Source organism: Mycteria americana, chromosome 16 (genome assembly GCF_035582795.1).
Source record: "Mycteria americana isolate JAX WOST 10 ecotype Jacksonville Zoo and Gardens chromosome 16, USCA_MyAme_1.0, whole genome shotgun sequence".
In the NCBI taxonomy this organism is placed as follows: Eukaryota; Metazoa; Chordata; class Aves; order Ciconiiformes; family Ciconiidae; genus Mycteria; species Mycteria americana.
Genome location: NC_134380.1, coordinates 13,364,218 through 13,383,353, shown reverse-complemented (window position 1 = coordinate 13,383,353; position 19,136 = coordinate 13,364,218). Strand labels below are relative to the sequence as shown.

Here is a 19,136-nt window from a genome sequence, read left to right as displayed (position 1 = left end):
CCGCCTAATCCCAGGAGGGGAGAGAGGGGCTCCTTAATTGGGGATCTTCGGCAGAGCCTGCAATGGCCGCACCGCCACCCTTGCTAACCGCTCGCCGTGCCGCTGGCCGGCAGGGACGGGGCTTTTGCCACGTGGCCAACAGCCCTGGTCCCAGGGACCCCCGGGGTGCGGGGAGGTGGGCGTCCAGCGCTGGCGCAGCAGCAGGGCGCAGGCAGCCAGCCGGTGAAAATCTGCATCCCCGGTTATGCAACGCCGCTGATTTATTCATGCCTGAACCGGGCACTGGCCTAGAAATTAGCCTCGGCGATGCTGGGGAGGGGCAGGGCTGGGAAGATGCTGGAGGACCGAGCCCCAGGGGAGGGCTGAGCCCCAGGGGAGGCTGCGGGAGCAGGGCCGGCACCCAGGGGACCATGCGTGGGTGCTCACCCCACAGCCGCTGACGCAGGACGGGGCACAGGGTGCTGCGCTACACCTGGTCAACGGGGCTGTGCCCCGGCCCGAGCCCCCCGGGACAGGCAGCGAGGGGACTGATCCCCTCTTCTCCTCCCACACCAGTTTTTGCACGATCAATCAATTTAACTACAGCAGCATCCAGCACGCAGCCAGGGCCACGCTGGGCCGGGAGCAGGAGACGCCGGCAAAAGGCTCTGGGTGGCCCAAACGGAGGCTGCGAAGGGGTGGAAGACGGAAGCGGCGCTCAGGAAACGGTCATTAGAAAAGCAACGACAGCGAAAACAAGCACCGTGCCCAGCCTTTCCCGGCAAAACGGGGCTGCGTGCTCCTCCCCGTCCTTGCTGCTCGTTCGGACGGGCGAGAGGGGCAGCTCAGCCAGGGAAAGGAGCCGGGCAGGACCCAGCCAGCCTCTGGCTCTGCCGCAGCCAGCAGCACCCCGGGGCGCGAGGAGCTGCTCCTGCCCCAGGACATCCACGCCAAGTGCCAGAGCACTTGGGCATTCACGGGCCGATGGCACCCATGGGTGCCTTGGGGCCACATCCCCCCAGGAAGCTGCAGCCGGCAGCCCACACCAGGACAAATGCCAGCCCCAGGAAGCGGCCGAGCTCCTCCGCAGCTTCCTGGGGTGACGAAGGGTCCCTCTGAGCCTCAGCCTGCAGCTCCACATCACGGTGGGGTCTCCCCGGTCACTTCTGCCCTGGAGGAAGGGGTCCCTGGCAGCGCTGCCGTGGGGCGGAGGGAGGCCCACCTCCCACCCCGCGCTGCCCAGCTGAGTGCACGGGCCGGCAGGACGGATGGGAAACACCCCGAGACTCTGATGAGCAAACATCTGCTCGCCCCCCGCACCGAGCCCCGGCCTCCTTGGAGGGAAAAGGCTGTAGAGGAGCGGTCACACGCTCCCTGCCGAGAGGAAACAGATGCCGCCGGCCCGGCCCAGGCATTTCCCGTCGCTGTCACGGGGTGCTGAGAGATTTGCAGGTAGCGGAGGCTGCGGGATCACGTCCTGCCCCGGCCGTGCCTCCCCGCATCATCCCCGATATTTCGTTTTAGGAGGGAAGCAAGGCACAGAGCGGGGAGCCGGGCACCGTCAGAGCCAGCACCCGCATGCTCGGGGCCGCTGGGCGACAGCTCCCACCTCCACCCATCCCTCGCCGGCCACTGGGAACGGGGGGGCTCAGCCCAGCCCCCTGACCTCAAAATCTCCAGCTGCTCCCAAGAGGAGACCCACAGGTCCCACGCATCCCGCCGTGGGAAAGGCCTTGGGACGCAGGAACACGGGGTAGGGAGGGTTTGCCGTCCGCTCGCACCGCGAGCAAGAGCGGCTCGTGCCCTGGCACCAATACACACAGGGGAGAGACAAACGCACCAGCGAAGAAAAAGAAGTCGTGGATGGCAGTGGGGCAGGGCCCCCCCTTCCCCCAGGGGCCACAGATGGAACAGAAAGGGCTGTAGAAACCAGCGCAGATTTATCGTTAAAACACAACCACCGAACACCTGAAGGCTGCCGAGCGCCCCGGCGGGGCTCACGGCCGCAGCACCGGGACCAGGCTGGGAGAAATGAGGGCGGAGGGGAGGGAAGGGAGAGCCCGACCCCAGCCCCACGCACATGGGTGCCCACTCCCCCCGAGCGTGGGTCCAGCGGGTGCCCCGGAGCACCCCCAGCCCTGCACGGCAGGGTGGTCATTTGACGGCCAGCAGCTGCTTTCGCTGTTGCTCCAGGAGGGCTTCCAGGCGGTCGGCTCTCTGCACAGCCGCCTGCAACAGAGCACACGAGAGGGAGAGCTCGCTGCGCCCCGGGGCAGAGCCGCAGCCCCAGGGGCAGGGGGGGCCAGGCCCGGCTGCCCCCCTCACTCACTTCGTACTGCTTCCGAAGGCTGCTCACACTCTCCTCCTTCCTCATGACCGCCGTCTTCACCCTGAGCAGACGGACACGGAGAGGCTGAGGACCCCAGTCCCAAACACCGGGCTGGCCCCGTGCCCCAGGAGGGCGATTTCAGCACCGGGGGAGGCACAGCCCCTCTCCCCCCACCCAGCACGCTGCAGCAAGCCAAAGAGCAGCAGCTCCGGGCTCGGGGTGCCGGTACACGCTAGAAGCGCCTTTATTCCCTTGGTGAGCGTTACGTAGTTTGGATCGAGTCATCTATAGGAAGAAGGGGACATTAGCTTCACAAGACTTAATTAATTAACAGGACCACAGGGAGGGGATTTTAAGTTTTTTCCCGTTTCTCAAGCCCACGGTCGCTGCCTCATGGCTGGACTCTTCCCCACGGCTCTCAGAGCACCAGACTGCCTGCGTCTCAACCTTTGCCAGGCTGTAAGTAAGGGACGGAAGGGGAAAAGGGATCCTCATTATCTCATACTCAAGGTACGACCCTAGCCCTCAGAGTGAGTGGGAATCACTTGGCAGGGTCCAGGAAAGCCGGCGAGCTCCGTGTGCTCGTACGACAGCCTCTCGTTAGAGCTGGCGCCGAGCAGCTCTGCACAGACACCGACAGGAGGGACGGCTCTGCGCCACGCTGCAGCCGTTAGCACAGCGCTCTGCCCCACGCAGAAAGAGCTCCCGCAGGAGACGATGCACTTCCCCTTCCGATTCTCCTTTCACTTGCAAAATCCCTCCCCCGCAGGCAGACTCGAGGGAAGAGGAAGCCTTAACGTTGTCGCTGCCTGACGCCGAGCCCAGCTCCCAGCACCACCTCCCCACCGAGCGCAGGACGGAGCCCAGCCCCACGGCGCAGCCCCACGGCGCAGCCCCGCGGTGCCAGAGCCCTGCTCGCGAGCACGGCCCCTGCTCCCTGCGAAGAGGGTCCTTGGGGTGCTGTGCAGCCGACAGCCTGGGGCCCCCGGCACGTTTTGGGGATGTCCCAGCTGCCCTCAACTTCCACGGCTGCGCAGCAGCCGGCCGAGCCCTGACCCAGCAGCAGGCTGCTCCCTCCCTCACGCTCGGAGGGCAGGAATCAGTTGCCTGGCCCCTCTGGAGCAGCAAATCGGCAGAGCAAGATGCCGTGGCTGCGCTCACACGTATCGTGCACCACCCGTGGCGGAGCCCTCCAGGAGCTGACGGTGAGCCCGGCCGGCTCGCAGTGCTCCTGCCGGCGAGGAACCGCAGACGGAGCTGCGTACCACTGGCCTCTCCCGGCAGGAGCCCTCACGCCGCTCCAGCTGCCTGCTCTGGCACTCGCGTCCTCCAGGCCCGCAAGGGAGCAGCCCCGGGGACAGGATGACACAGAGCAGGCTAGAAGTCACAGGGGCCCGAGGATTCCCAGCAGGCAGCCAGCTCAGGTGACTCTGCTGCCCGTTTTGCCCTGACAGGACTGGGAGCCATGCCTGAGGACGCAGTGCTGCAGACACGCTCCTGCAACGCACCCCAGGCCAGCTCTGCACCCACAGCCCCAGGTATAAGCCCAGCCCAGGGCAGCAAAGCCCAGGCAGCCTCACCTCCTGTGAACCTCCTCCAGCTCTTTGTCCTTCTCCCGCACTACCCTGTCCAGCTCCAGGCGCTGCCGGGCTCTCATCTCCGCCATCTCCGCCTTTAGCCGCTTGTTCTCCTCCTCTGTCCCCACCAGCCTGTCAGCAAACTCCTGCCGGATCACTTCTGCCAGGCTGCTCCGCTCCTGGGCCAGCTGGTCCCTCACCTGCAGCAGGGCAGGGAGGTGACATCAAGACACTGACAGGCACAGGGCAATGCAGGGGGACGGAGCCAGGCAGGGCACGGAGCAGGGAAAGGAGCCAGAGCCCCAGGCTCTGCTCCTCACCCACCTTCCCGATCTCCTCCACCTCCTGCTCCTTGTGCTTCAGCAGGCCCTGCAGACGACTGCTCTCCCCTTCCAGCTCTGCCAGCCGCCCCTTCAGCTCGTTGCAGCGCTCCTGCAGCTTCCGCTCAGACCTCTCCAGCTCCTGGAGCTCTACCTCGTACTTGTCTCGGATCCTCTTAATCCTAACGGGAGGAAAGGACAGGCAGCCTGGCTCAGCCCGGCGCCGCAGGGACCATCCCCAGGCACCTTCGCGCTGCAGGAGGGACCTCGACCCAGCAGCAAGGGGTGGGGGGAATCTGCCCCATGGAACATCCAGGGCTGTTTCCTCAAGTGAGAGGTAAACTTCGCCCGAGAGCCGCTCCTTCCGGCACTAACGCTGCTCACACCTGCAAGCTACGGTGTCCAGAGCTCGCTGGAGAGATGCGCAGGGCTCAGGGGAAGGGGAGCAGCCCATGAGGAGCTGGGACTCGCAGGCTCACTCCTCCCTCTCCCCCCTACCTGTTCTCTGCTGCCCTCTCGCACTCCTCCTTGGCCGAGGACATGTCGGCTTCCAGGCGCTCGATCACCAACTCGATCTCTTTGTCTCTCTCCTTCCTCACCTCCTCCCGCAGCTCCCGCTCCCGGGAGAGCAGCCAGGCTTCCTGGGGACAGAGATGGCAAACGTCGCCTCAGTCCCTCTCAGAGCCCGAGGGTGGCACCTCTGGAGAAGGACAGCCCTTGCTGTTACCTCCTTCTTCATGTAGTTCGCCTCCCAGGCCTGCTTCTCCATCTCCAGGCGATCCTTCAGCACCTTCACTTCTGCCTGCGGAGAGACAAGACGACAACCACTCAGCTCCAGCAGCTCCAGCACCCCACGCCGGCTGGGAGCAGCCCCCCGGCACCGCCCCGGTGGGGGTACGGGGCTCAGCAGTGCCAGCACGCGTCACCGCAGCCGTGCGCTGGCGACTGGACTGCTCGCACCCAAGAACAGGGCCAAGAGGCGAGGGGAAAACCAGACCTGATGCCGCCTCTCCTGCTCCTCCTTCTCCTTTGTGTACTCCTCCTTCAGCGCCCTGGTGACGGCCGAGCTGCTCGCCTCCAGCTGCCGCCGCAGCTCCTCCACCTCCGCTCTCTGCCTGCCCGCACACAGACCGCAGCTCCCAACGTCCGCGCCGGCCCAGCCTCACCACCCCCTCCTTGGGACGCTTCCCCTTGGCCCCCCTCGAGCACCAGCCCTCTTCCCACCGGAGCCTGGCCTGGGGAAACCAGCCCCACCGCTCCCGAGCTCGGGGCTGCCCCAAGCCCTTGGCCGCTGTGCAGGCCCTGCTGCCAGCCCTCTCACCTGGCTGCTTGCTGGCTGAGCCGCTCCTTCTCCTCGGCCACCTCCGCATAGAGCCGGCGCCGCTGCTGCTGCAGCGCCTGCTCCTCCTGCTCCAGCTGCTGCTCACACCTGCGGGGCAGAGCAGCCTCAGGGACGTGCCTGGCTTGGGGCACTCGTCCGTCTCTTCACCCCGTCCCGTCCCATCCCTTCTGCGGCCAGCCAGGGGCTGCTCTGACGCTGGAGGATGCCCCTGGCTCACCGGCATTCCCACCTCAGGCTGGTGGAGACAAAGGGGCTGCTCCCGGTGGATATTAACTGCTGCAAGCATCAGGAAGCCAGTGGCACATGGGTGCTGGACACCACCCCCATCCTGTGAGCCCCAAACCGCCCTCAAGCCTCCCCCCAAGACAACATACCGCTGCCGGGCCAGCTCCCTCTCCCGCTGGCTCTGCTCCTCCTTCTCCCGCTCTAGCAGGCCCCGCAGCTCCTCCGCCTGCCGGCTGTAGCGTTGGGCGGCCCGCTCGTCCGACTGCAGCAGCTCGGCCTCGTGCAGCATCTTCAGCTTCTTGATGTCCTGCCTGTGCTTGGCGATGAGCTTCTGGATCTCCGGCTCCAGCCCTGGGGCGGTGGGAAAGACATTTACCGCTCGGCCTCAGGGCGGTCCGGACCCCAACACCGGTGCCCTTGGCCCTGGCCAGCTGGCGAGGAGGCTGCGAACACATCAGCTAGCAAAGAGGGGCCGGTAAGAAAGGGGGGGTGAGCACGGACAGGCTTTCTTGCCCTCTAGCATCTGCCTCTACCAAACATGGGGAGCAGAGACTGCCCACGCTGAGCAGCTCTTCCCCGAGCTGCCAGCAGCTTCTGCAGACAGGGCCCCTCTCCCGGACCAGCACGGATGCGAGCCCTGTACCAGCCCGACTCCAGCCACCGCCAAGGGAATGTGCCCATACCTTTCACAGTGATTTCTTTGATCTTTTTGGTTTTCTCATCAATCCACTTCTCCCGCCTGATTTTCTCGGATGCACTCATCAGTTCCTTCAGTTTCTTAATCTCCTGTTTAGAAGCAAACGGGAAAACTTCAGAGACAAGTTAGGGGAGAAAACCCCTGTTAGCCTAGGAGCCCGGCTGTTGAGAAGGAAGTCGCAGGCAAGAGCAGACGGCCCGAGCTGCGCACACACGACTCGCACAGCCCCGGCCAGGCGTGTTCTCCCAGTCCAGAGAAGCAGCCGTACGCTCTCCCAGTGCCTCCTCCTCTCTCTCGGGATGGGGCTGCTGCTGCCCCACAGACCTTGAGCATGGGGGAGAAGAGCAAAACCCTTGGGAGCACTCGCTGGCTGAGACATGAGAGCACCTATGGAGGGGAGAGGGGAATTGGGGCTGCTGACGATCCTTGCGTGCAGGGCAGTCCGTCTGTCAGCAGACGCAGGGTCGTGTGTGAAGATGTTTCCTTCTCCAGCCTTCCCTCTCCCTGGCAGGGAAGACCCTCCAGCAGGAGGACAGACAGACAGGCAGGCACACCGCCCAACACCGCGGTGCCACCGCAGACCAAGCTCCTGCAGCACCCCAAAACTCTTCAAAGACTCGAAGGCTGCACAGCCCAGGCACAGCCGCTGCTCTCGCTTCCTCCTCTGCCTGCGTTTACCTCCTCGGCTGTCCTCTCCAGCAAAAAAGCTGGAGAAACACCCAGGCCCTGCTGCCCACAGAGCTCTTCCCCAGCACCCCTGTCGGCAAAAGCCAGTCGAAGCACTGAGCCATGTGCTTCTGTGCTGGGGTTTCTGGTGAGAAAGGCACTGGCCGGTGGAAGGCCCGGCCCGGCCAAAATGGCTCCGTTTCGGCACGGGCAGATGATGTCCACGTGCAGGACGTGGCACACATCACGGCTCCGGAGGACAAGCGTAGGGCAGGACACCCACTGTGCAGAGAGGAGTGGGGAATAGCAGGGGGCCACCCGCACAGCCCTGGGCTCGCTCGTAGGGAAAAAAGAGGGCAGGAAAATCGGCACGGGAAGACAGGGAGAGCCTGAAGGCAGCAGCTGAGCACATGGCCTGGGGAGACGGGGTGAAGGGGCTCCTTCACGGGGCTGACCCTGCTGCCGAGTGGGGAGTTCCCATCCCAGCCCCGCTGCCTGCAGGCGCCTGCGGAGCCAGAGCAGGTCAGGGCACGAGAGCAGAAGGGCAAGGCACAAAAAAAGAGCAAAGACCACATTTACCTCGCAAAAGGGGCCCAAAGTGCGCCAGACCTGGGGAGAAAGAAAGGAGGGGATGGAGAGAGAAGGGGAATCGCAGAGGCACGGGGGAGAGGGGAGACTGGAGGGGAGAGAGGCAAGACCCAACAGCCATGCGTACGCGAGAGCACCGGGCAGGGCGGACGGGGAGGCAGGGGTCCCAAGGGAGCAAGGGGAGGCGCAGCCAAACGGGCAGTTACACCGACGCTCCGAGGGCCCGGCAGCATCGCTGGCAATTGCAGCTCCGGGACGGGGCAGAGCCAGCCCATGCCACAGGGTTGGAGCCCGGCTCACCGGGAGCAGGAACAACGAAGTGGCCAGAGAGCAGAGCCAGGCTCCCGGGCCGTTCCCACCGCTGCTGCCCTGCTGCGAGCGGGGAGCGAGAGGTAACGGAGGCACCTCCTCTGCCCCACGCAGGCTGCAGCGGCAAAACCAGCCCCATCCCTCCACGGGAAGGGGCCCCTCCAGGCACCAAGCACAGCAATACTGCGCTGGCTTCTTCCTCTCAGCTGGGCTCAAAACTCGGGCTTAAACAGTAAGGCAAAGTGAGCCAAGTGAGCTTTCGCTTTGTTTGCGTGAGGGCGTCTGCCGGAACAGGCTCAGACTGGTGCAAACGTCTGCCCCACTCCAGGGCCCTGGGCATGAGCTCGGCTGCAAGGCCAAGGGCGAGCAGGGACCGGGGCAGCAGAGCCAGGACGAGCCCCGCGGCTGAGCTGCGAGCCGGCGGTGCTGCCTCCCTGCCAGGCCCAGCACAGGGCGAGCTGAGCTGTCTCCATTTGCAGGAGAGGGAGCTCTCTGCACGCTCCCGAGGGACGCTGCCGCCAGCTCCCACGAGCAGGCAGCACATCCCAGAGAGGGGCCCCAAGGCACGGATCCGGCTGCACGGCCTCGCCGGGAAAACAACCCTCTGCGTGTCTGGGTGCTGGTCAGGGCAACAGCCCAGTGAAACCCACGGAGGTCTGTTACTATTACTTATACACCCCATGTTCCTTTATAATCTTGTCCCCTCTCAGCTCCGAGAGCATCCCCGCTCCTGCAAAGGGGGCTGGAAATCACCCAGCTCAGAAGGATATGGCCACAGGTACAAATTCATCTGCGGCATCAGGTTTGTGCCAGCGCCTGCTTTCACCTCTGCCAAAGCGAGACCCCCCGGTCGCCCCCCGGCCGGGGGAGAGCTCTGTCCACAGCGGGATGTGTGGGAAGGGTCTTTCCGAGCAGAGCCCCTGGGAGCTGGCACGCTCTCTTGGTCAGTCCCATGCACCTGACTTTGGGCAGCAGAGGACAGCAGCCTCTTGGGGAGCCAGGGCAAACCTCCGTGGGTGACAAGGACTTTCCGTGCACAGAGAAGGGCTCCCCAGAACGACCGGGCCCCACCGAGGTGGGAGAGACCGTACTGCTCTGGGCAGGGGCCCCACTTGAGCAAAACCAACCAACTCTGGCCATGGCACGTCTCCTCTCCCTGCCCCCCCGCCTTCCCTATCCCCTCACCAGCTCGTGCTGCTCCTGCATCTGGGTGATCTTCTTGCCGTACTTCTGGTCCACTTGTTTCAGCTCAGCTACCACAGCCTCACACTTCTCACTCAGCACCTTCTTATCATCAATGAGCTGGGCAGGGGGAAGAAAAGGCATGAGGCAGCCAGGCAGGGTAGAGCCACCTCAGCTTCTGGCTTCAGAAGCATCAGTCTGAGCTGGGGTGAGAGATTACCTGGTCGATGAAGGCCAGATGCCTCTGGATAGCTGCCTCATACTGTTCCCTCTGCAGCCTGAGCTGGTGGCCGAGCTCCTTCTCGGTCTGTTTAACGTGCCGGACGGTCAGTTCCCTCTGCTGAGCCTTTTGGATGCAGGGGAGAAATAGCCACAAGACATTAAGAGGGAGAAGTTACACCAGCCCCAGCATGCATACAGGAGATAACTGGGAACCTGGAAGGCACTGTCGGGCCAGAACAAGGAGGAACAGAGCTAAATCAAAGTCCCTGGTACTCACACCTCCTGCCCTGCTGCCAGCAAGAACACCCAAACCCCCGTGGGACAGAGGAAAAGAGGTCAGCCCAGGTCCTGACCGAGGGCTTCTGGACTAGTCAGGCATCTGCCGGGGAGGGGAGTCTGAGGAAGGTTTTCAAATCGGGGGGCAGCAAGGAGAAATCGGAGAGAAGCCCACACCAGACCGAGAAGGACCTTGCAGATCTTTCCCATGCTAACAGGGACTGCGGCATGCCCGGCAGCCTCTGGCCCTCCGGCTCCTCGGCACTAGCTCCAGGAACGCTGCAGTACTTTGCTGGGGACACAGATGGGAAGCCCTATTCGCAGAGCCCCGATTTGTGCTTCAAAGCCACTGCCCCAAGAAACATCTGCTGAAAGCTCTTGGTCTTCATTCCCCAGCAAGCAAAAGCATCTGTCTCACACACCAGGGCTGTCTGCAGCAGGCTGATGGCTCGCTGCTTCTCCTCCACTTCCAGCTTCAGCCTCATGATGGAGCTTGTGACCTCCGTGGCAACAGCCGATGCCTGCTCCAAGTGAGCCAGCTCCTCTTCCGAGAGGAGACCCTGCAACAGGGAAAACAACGATTAAAAGGTGGTGGGGACCACCTGGAACCAGAACAAGGAGACGGGAGACCCTTCCCACCAGGGTCTCGCACCACCTCTCCAACAGAAACGGGCTCTTGCTTCAGCACTCACCTCCCGCTGCGTGGCCGAGGCGGCCGACCTGGGCCTCTCCTGTTCCGACTTCTCCATCTCATCCAGAAAACTGATGATGCTTTGGAGCTTGGCCTCCGAAAGCAGGGCCCCGTCCTCGGGGACCCCCGGGGAGTGGTTCAGCTTCCCAAACTTCTCCAAGTTATCAGCAGTCAGGGAATTGGAGCTGGGCTCCTGCTGAGCAGACAGAGCTGTGAATGAGCACCCAGGAGAAGGCTCGGGAGAGGAGGTGCTGGCTCTTCTCCATCACTGGAGCCCAGTCCTCCCACTGCACCCCAGTAACCAGCCTTACCCTCCGTGCTAACCCCACTCCCACCACAGCCCTCGTGTGGTTTTGCTCCTCCTTGCGGATGCCCAAGCCCCGGCTGCACCAAGCTCCTCCACTGCCTTCTCCAGCAGTGAACCAGCTGCATTTCTCACCCTCCGCCAGCCAGCAAGCGCTGGGAGAAGGCAGCCCATAGAGGAACCTGCACTCACCAGGCAGCCGTCGCTGTCCGAGGGTGGATGCAACCGGCCTCGGCCCTCTGCTTACCCCGTCTATCCAGGCATATCTGTCCTTCTTGAAGAGCTTCGGCGGGGGCAGCAGCTCTGGCTCTTCCTCCAACAGCCTCAGCGTGTCCAGCAGCTCATTGAGAGTGACCTTGGACTGAGCCCTGCTGACAGCAGTCACCACGGTCTCCACATCCTCGCCACCTGTCTCTCTGGAGCTCACATCCTAGGGGAGAAGACGACGTACCTTGCAGTAAAAGAGTTTGCCGGATCTCCCCAGAAGTCAATGAAGGCTCCAAAGCTGCCCCGGCAGAACAGCTGGTGCCAGGAGCCCCACGAGGCAAAGCCGGACCCACCTGCAGCTTGTCCTCTGCCCCAGGGTCCCGTGAGGGCACGGAGCCAAGGTCTGCAAGGCCGCTTTCTTCTGGCTCTGCAGCTACGGAGTGGAAATTGGCCTCTGCAGGAACCAGACTGTTCTCAGGCACTTCCAACGCCCAGCCCCTTTGAAGCAGCTCCCCAGAGTGAGAACCGCTCCTCCATCCTCCTCCTTCCCCCTCATGTCACACACTGCTCCAAAAGCGTCGGAGACCTGCAGAGGGGACTCACCAGCATTATTGGCTTTGGTGACACTGCTGGCTGGACTGACGTTCCTTGCAGAAGCAGGTTTGGCAGGCTTCTTCTTTGCTACCCTTCTGCTCTCCTTCACCAGCGCAAGCTCTTCTTCTGCCAAGCGCTTTGCATCCGAAGCCTTTTGGGCCCTTTTCTGGTGCAGTTCCTGTAAGGACAGAGAAGCCATCAGCATCCTGCCCAGCACAGGGTGTGTTCCGATATGTCCCTGCACTGCTTCAAGTGCTAGCAAGGGCCTGGGAGACAGCAACAACCCACACACTTGCTGCGGAAGGGTTAACAAGGACAACTCTAGAGAAGGAAAAGCACAGGAACAACAGCTCTACTCTTCACTGCTCTGAGCAGAGGGGAGGTGGTAGCCAGGGTCTTGCCAGCTCCACACGTGAGCAAGGGCTGTTCACGTGCCCCTGTGCAGTGTCCTCTGCTGCTCCGTAAAGGGCCTCCGAATCCCGAGGGCCGAGCACCACACAGAGCAGCGACGCCGCAGTGCCCAGGGGGCTGCCCTAGCCAAGTTTTGGGAAGTCACAAGCACGTGTTCGCAAGGCTCTTGCAGCATTCTGCTGTCCTCCGGCTGCTCACTGCTGTCTCTCTCCCGAATTCCCCCCCCCCCCCCCCTCCCCGCACCAAAATACGATTCCATTTAGGGCAAAGAGAAATTGGGGTTTTTAAAAAAAATCTTCAGCTATACTGCAAGCCAACATGCAACTCCCCATAGTCTGTGCCAGCCCCTCATCTGTGTCCCAGGAGCACCAGCCCTTTCCTGCCGCAGAGAGGGCTGCAAGAACACGGCGAAGACGGCGAGGTGCTTCCTGCCAGCAGGCACAGCGCGGTGCTCAGCCTGCCCTGGAGGGACCCCGCTCCCGAGGAGGGTCCCCTTCCCAGGGCACTCTCATCCTCGGCCGCTCCGAGGAGCTGCAGTTACAGTCTCCCTGTTTCAACGTGGTCACCCTTTCCCCGAGAACAAAATCGAAACCAGCACTGTCTTCGCAAGCTCCGAATGAGCTGCCAAGGCTTGGCAGGAGCACAACGGGAAACCGCTCTATGGCACCTCCGTCTCCGTAGGGAGCACTCCATCTCCAAGGCTGGCTCTCATTCTACTCTGTGCAAAGCCCCGAGAGATGCAGAGGAGAGGCCCTCTTGCTGCCTCACAAGAAGATGCCAACAAACTGGTCTCACGCAGGCCTTGCCTTGTCCCTTGTACCTGGATGGCAGCGCGTCGGGCCAGGCGCGCCTTCTCCTCTCGGATCTTCCGGCGTTCCTCGTCCTTCCTCTCATGCAAATCCAGGATATTTCCTTCCTCCATCCGCTGCTGCCTTTCCTTCCAGAGAGGAGGGTCAAAAATGTTACTGAGAGCTCTCCAGCACCCACCACCCACAGCAGAGAAGAGGGAAAGGGCACGCTGCACCTGAGGCACCCCGTATCCAGGCTTTCCATCCCCCCAATCCTCCCCTGCGTGCATGTACAGAGCCCTCAGAAAAGCTCCACTTTAGAGCAGCTTATTTTCTTTAGATAGTAAATGTAATTATTAGTCATCTGGGTCTGAAAACACCGAGGAGACGAGGCTTAAAAATAGACTCTCACATACAAGAGCTACGGTACCCTTCGTTATTGGGATAAATAATTAAACACAAACACACACAAATAGCTGCAGATGACTCGTCACTCGCTAATGACCCAACTCGTTACTGATTCGCTACGATGAACCGAGACAGGGTAACCCTCCTCTGGCCACGAGCGCGTCCCAGACAATAAGAATTCAGCAGGATTTGTGCTGCTCCTGCCAAGCGTCTGCCTGCTCGCAGCTGAAGGGCGCTGGTAGGCCGGAGCTGTGCAGCGCTGAGCCACGGGGATCCCGGCCTGAACTCCCCCTGGAGCCAAACCCGCGCTTTCCCCCTGCATCTCTGCGGGGACGGGACCCTCCTCAGCTCTCCGGACTGCAAGGGGCTGGCTAGATGGAAAGCCAGAGCCCCCTCATCTCCGACAGCTCAGGTCTCGGTTGGAGGGTCTGGCGACTAAAGTGACCCAAATTCCCCCGCCAGCGAGGCGAGCGGGACACGGGTGTCAGAAGGGTCTGCGCTACAAGGCAGCGACAGGACTGACCTCCCTTTGGGAAGCCAGCAAGCGCCCCAGAGCCGCGGCTCCCGCCTTGTGGCATCGCGAGTGGCGTCGGTACCAGCGCTGGATGGTCACGGCGGCCAGGTTCACCTGCTGGATGAACCTGTGGGGAGAGGGAGGGTCAGCGCAGCCCCGGGGTCCCCCTCGGCCGCCGGCCGGGCAGCAGCACCCCGTCCCGCGGCAGCCGAGCGCAGGCTGCTCGCCCGCAGCGCCAGGACTTGTTCTGTCCCCTCACCCCCCGGGACTCAACGAGGCCTTTTCCTGGGCTGACATTTGGGGTGGCAGGAACTTGTGCTTTTGATGAGGACAACTCAAAGCGCAGAGCGAAGTCACGGGGAGGGTAAATCGGCCACCGCGGGTGCACTAAGGGGGGCCCTTCCCAAATCTGCAGCCCCACAGGACAAGAACAAACTAGTACCAGCTCCCCTGGAGCTCACCCCTCCGCCCGGCACTGTCCTCCTGCCTCTTCCCACCAGCCATCACGCACGGGCTCTGCCTCACCTCTCCGCCTCCTCCTCGGTCACCTCCTTCCTCCGGGGCAGGCTGCTGTTGTTGTTGCGGGTCATGATGTTGTTGCTGGAGAAATTCTTCTGAGACTTCACGAAGCTGCTGCTTTCGCCGTCCTCGTTTGAGGTCGCTTTGACAACGTTGCTAAGGAAGAAGATGAAGCTACTTGGCACCATCTTGCCCCACCCCGTGCCATATCGGCACACGAACACGGGATCGGCACAGCCTCCAAGCCAGGACCTCAGCACACTTACTTGAGGGAGCTGGGTGCCTGGTTGGAGCTTTTGGGCGCAGGGCCCTTCTCAGTGGTGGAGTAGTTGTTGTGCACCATGGTGGTGACGCAGTTGCCCATCGCGCCCTTGTTGCTCCTTTTGTGGAGAGAAAGACGAGGCGTTAGGACTTGCTGGATCCGAAGGGGACAGCTCCCTGCGTGGCAACCCTCAACCCGACTCTGACCGTCTGGAGCATCCCCCGAGGCGAGCAGCAGGCGAGGCCTCACAAGCGACCCGCCTGCTCTCCAGAGCTCGCTCCCCGGTAGCTGCTACCTGGCGCACAGACAGACAGACACAGCCCGAGCAGACCCAACAGCCTGCTGTTCAGGCTATTCTACACGCAGCCTTGGCTTAAGTCTCTCCCGGCCCTGAACGGTTCAAGTTTTACTCGTTCCCTTTCCTAGAGCGAGAGCAGTCTCTCCCACACATCAGTCGAGCTCCTGCGCGGCTTCCGAACGCGTCCCGGCCAGCCAGCCTGGCACACCGTCATCGGTCTGCCCCGCACTTGACCCCCGTGCCCTGGCAGAGGCAGAGCACCGGCACCCCCTCCTCTGCCCGGGTGTTTTCTCGGGGTAGTTCCTCCCAACGCTACCTGTTGTTGGCAGTGAAGTTGGCTGCCAGGAGCACGGTGGCTTCTTTCCTCCTCATGCCCGCCGGCGGCTCAACGCCGTGGGAGCCGGAGGGGCCCGGGAACGCTCGCGGCTGATCGTCCTGCCGTGGAGTCAGCAAGTATAAGCGCAGGCAAGTGCCAAACCCACGTCCTCAAACACCACCCTCTTGCTTCACAAGCCAGTTTCTCCCACACACAAGAAACCTCTGTTCGACAGCACGGCAGCCTCGAGGTTTTGCCTGCGCCTCTGCCTGCCTCCACCAGAAGTCAGGAGCGTGGAGGTGATGGGCCAAAAGCCCTGGGCCAGAAACAAGGCCAACGCAGGCCAGAGGACTGGCCAAACACATTGGCCATCCAAACCGTGCCAGCTTTGACTGCAGGCTGAGGAAGGACCAGCCTGGCCATGGCAGATGAGCTGTAGCACCGCATCCTCGGGTCTAGAGAAACCCTCCCACTCCTCCGCCAAACCCAGCCAACTCCTCGAGCAAGCGGAGCTGATTTAGCCCAGCCGCCCCAGGACGGCCCCGTCCTCACCAAGATGTTCCACGTGGTTTTCTTTTCCGGGGAGGTTTTGCTCAGACTCGCCAGCTTCTTTCTTCCCCCAGAACCGCTCTCAAAGAAGGTCAAGAAGTCTCCCGTCTGCTCTGAGCTTGAGCCCGAACCCAGGGAAGGCAGAGAGGAGGAGAGAACACGTGTTCTGGAGTTAATATTGCACGCAGACAAACGGCAACAAGACAGCGATAGCAGGGTTCTCATCCCGCACAGGCTGCTTCAACGAGAAGCACACTCTGATCGCGGCAGGGCACTCTGACAACAGGCACAGCGTAGAGCCGAGGCACACCTACCGCCTGCCATCACAACACGGAGGAGAAAAGGGATGGAGAATCATTACACAGTCAGGAAAGCTATGAATGATTCATTTTTATACAGAGCTTTCGATTTCAGCATGACATGCGGAGATAGAATATATTAAAGGGATGGGCACAGGGTAACAAGAGAATGGAAAATCACAATTCAGAGACACCTAGGAGGTCACTGGAGACAGAAGGAGAACTTTTTGTCTCCTAACACAGTCCAGCTACAGTCCAGAGGGTCCATGAGGGGCTGCTGTAACTGAACGGTCCTGTCCCTTGCAATTAAATCGAGTGTGTTTTGTGACAGAGGCTTCCCAGCCACAGAAATACACTCTATTTCCCCAAATCCTAATCAAATGACCTCCCATCAAAAAAAAAAAAAAAACAAACAAAGAACCAGACCTTGGCTTTCCAAGGCCGGGTTGTAACCCCCGATGTGTATGACAGAGCTTAATGTACATTTTTGAAAGGCTCTGGTTCCCTCAAGGACAAGAGAGGGCAGAGAGATGAGTGGGGTTTCACACAGTCCCAACCACGGGACAGACGGACACGCGTCGGTGCCTGGAGCCGTACCTGCGCGTGCTGTTCACCCGCTGGTTAACCTGGGTGGTGCTGTTGGACCTCCGGAGGTTGTTCATTGCCCGGGATCCCGCATCTTCCTGCGGAGCAGAGAGCTAAATTCAGCAGCGATGTTAAGGAGAAGCACGGGCAGGCAGAGCTGGGATGCCTGGCCTAGGCAGGCTCCCCCTGTGAGTCAGGCATCCTAAAATAGCACTGCTGGCGGTGCTACCCTTCCACCCCCCTCAACACAGCCCCGACACGATGTTTCCGATATCCCGGCGGCTGCCAACCTCTCCTTAAGGCAGAGTGCAATGACACCTCGCTCCCTCTCGGGCTCCCGCGCCGCTGCTGAGCCAGCAGGAACGTGCTCATTGGTGTGAGCTCCCCAGCCCAGAAGGGCCGTGCTCGTTACCTGCCCTGGGAACGAGCGTGAAGGAAGGCTGCCAAGGCAGCAGGGATTACTCAGCAAAAAGCGCAGAGACTCTCCACTACTGGATCTTAACAGAGCCCGGTAACTACCTGGGGCTCATTCACCCTGCTGAAAAAAACACTCACAGAAACCCCCACTCAGCGAGACACCGAGTCCCCGGCTCTGCTGACCCCGGTGGGAACGGAGGGTGCTCGGCAAGGCACGGGCTGGGCCTGAAAACACCGCAGCATCCGGCAGAAGATACCAGGAACTGGGGAGTTTCCAGAAGGAAATCGGCACAGGGAGGTGAAGGGCAAGGAAAGGAAAAGGGTGAAGCCTGATGCTTTCCTGCTTGCCCTTCCGTGAAAGGGTCGAGAAGAGACCCGACGACGATCAGATTTGGAGAGAGCACGTGGCACTGCAGCACCCAGAGCTGCAGCTCCAACTAGCACCTGGACCAGCCCAATTCTCCCCTCCCGAAGGCGGCGCGGCTGCTCTCCATAAACACGCAGCCGTGCCACGCTGCCACACGCTCCCGGGGGGAGCCAGGGCCCTCCCCTGTGCCACCTCCCGCCCCAGGCTGCGCTTCAAAGCTCAGCCTGCAGGATCCGCACGGCCCGGCGTTAGACAGCCGGGAGAGCAGGCGTGCATCGAGGCATCCCATAGCCCACGGACACGAGCAGCAGGAGGGATGCGGGGATGAAGGACCCCTCCTGCCCAGGACTCACCAGAGCGTTCCTCTTTGGTTTGCCGTCGGCGGTGACCGAGACGGAGCGCGCCATGTGCTTGGCGGGAGAGGCGCTGCTGGGGCGCCGCGAGACCGGCGCGGGGAGGCCCGTCAGGCTCAGATCCACGCCGCCAGAACCGGCACCCTGGAAGGAGGAGCTGCTGCGGGTGCTCTTCATGCTCGAGCAGAGAGAAGGGGCCCTGCAAGCACAGCACGGATGGAGAAGTGAAGGCACGGGGAGCACGTCCAGCCACGTGCAGCAAGCAAACCACACGCTCTGCTCCCAGCTGTCTCCTACAAACGCCGGCACAGAGCCGTAACCGTTTTCAAAGGGGACGAAACACCCTCCTCCGTACTTCCACATGTCAAATAACCCTGAACACAAGGCCTGGACAGGCTCCAGGTGAACCCCTCACGGTGCCCGACACCAGCAGTCGTCTCCTCACTGCTTTCACCTAACGCCCCAGCTGTCCATCCCGCATCCCGCTGCCCCATTTATGAGCTGGGACGCTCGCTTCAAGGCCAGCAGACGACTAAGAGGAGAAAAGCCCCGCTCCCCACACCGGGCTCCTTCACTCCGTACAGACTGTGGCTGCGAGAGGATCATGCAAGCCCAGAGCGGCCCCTTCTGCTAAGGCCGGGGGTTCAGCTCACCCAGCGCCCTGCACCGGGCAGGGATGCTGAAGAAGCAACTGGGCAGCTCCCAAGGGATCCTTCCCCCACCAAGCGCTCCCAAGCTCTGCCAAGAAGCTGTTCAGAAGCGGCCGTGCCCTCTCGGCGGGCGAGGGAGAGCTGAGCCCCCTTCCCAGCTCGGGAGGCGGCACGCTCCCCGCTTTACCCCTTCGCATCCCCTCCCGCCACAGCGCTGAGCCAGGAGCCGCCGCCGTCCCCAGGCAAACGCCACCGTCACCGCTTGATTTCTTTACGCAGCGCTACGCACAAGCCGTCCCTAAATCCACCTTCCCCCGGCAGGTCTGATTTCACACACGCACCCCCCCCCCCCCCCGGCCTTGGGGCTCCACCAGAGACCTTGGCAATGGCTCGGGCTCCAACAACCCGGGTAAACAAAAGACTCTCGATGGAAACCGCCAGGCTCCCACCGGGAAAACAGGACTCAGGCCCAGGACACCCAGGCCCATCAGGCCCATGCCCCAGGCCCAAGCCCAGGCCTCCAAGCTCCCAAGGCCCACGACCCCCCCAGGCCCCACGCAGGACGGGCAACACGGGTGAGGGGCTCCAAGCAGCGAGAAAGGCCCAGAGGAAGGCGAGAGGGACCCGCACACCCCCGGGGCCTGCTGAGGGGGCAGCACCGAGGGCGAGGCCGGGGCCGGGGCCGGGGCTTTAGCCCCGGCCCCGGCCCCCGGCCTCACCCGAGGCCCTGGCCCTCTCCTTGCCCAGCTCCAGCGCCCCCCCACAAAGGTCCCCGGGGGCCGGTACAAGGCCCCGGCCCCCCCCGTCGGAGCAGGCCCCGGCCCCGGCCCCGGTCCCGGTCCCCCTCCCCTCAGGCCGCCCCGCGCCCGCTCCCGCGCAGCCTACCGCCGCC

The 19,136-nt window shown here is 62.6% G+C and overlaps 1 protein-coding gene across 4 annotated transcripts; it reads right to left on the bottom strand.

Annotated features, from left to right (window-relative positions):
- Nucleotides 1-1,902: 1,902 nt before the first annotated feature.
- On the bottom strand, nt 1,903-18,916 carry CEP131 (centrosomal protein 131). Of its 4 annotated transcripts, none has more exons than XM_075518582.1 (27): nt 18,248-18,916; nt 17,595-17,793; nt 16,470-16,555; nt 15,577-15,691; nt 15,025-15,143; nt 14,415-14,528; nt 14,155-14,304; nt 13,639-13,756; nt 12,740-12,856; nt 11,518-11,686; nt 11,268-11,368; nt 10,955-11,137; nt 10,405-10,599; nt 10,135-10,272; nt 9,435-9,560; nt 9,218-9,334; nt 7,715-7,744; nt 6,456-6,558; nt 5,922-6,123; nt 5,527-5,634; nt 5,203-5,320; nt 4,933-5,007; nt 4,704-4,846; nt 4,210-4,387; nt 3,889-4,085; nt 2,309-2,369; nt 1,903-2,208 (listed from the first exon to the last, which is right to left on the bottom strand). In XM_075518582.1, exons 1-27 carry the CDS (start codon nt 18,439-18,441, stop codon nt 2,134-2,136), a joined length of 3,531 nt encoding a protein of 1,176 aa, XP_075374697.1. In that variant the 5' UTR covers nt 18,442-18,916; the 3' UTR covers nt 1,903-2,133. The 4 variants fall into 4 exon arrangements, with proteins under 4 accessions (XP_075374697.1, XP_075374698.1, XP_075374699.1 ...); XM_075518583.1 differs by having other exon boundaries at nt 10,405-10,596; XM_075518584.1 differs by lacking the exon at nt 7,715-7,744.
- Nucleotides 18,917-19,136: the final 220 nt, after the last annotated feature.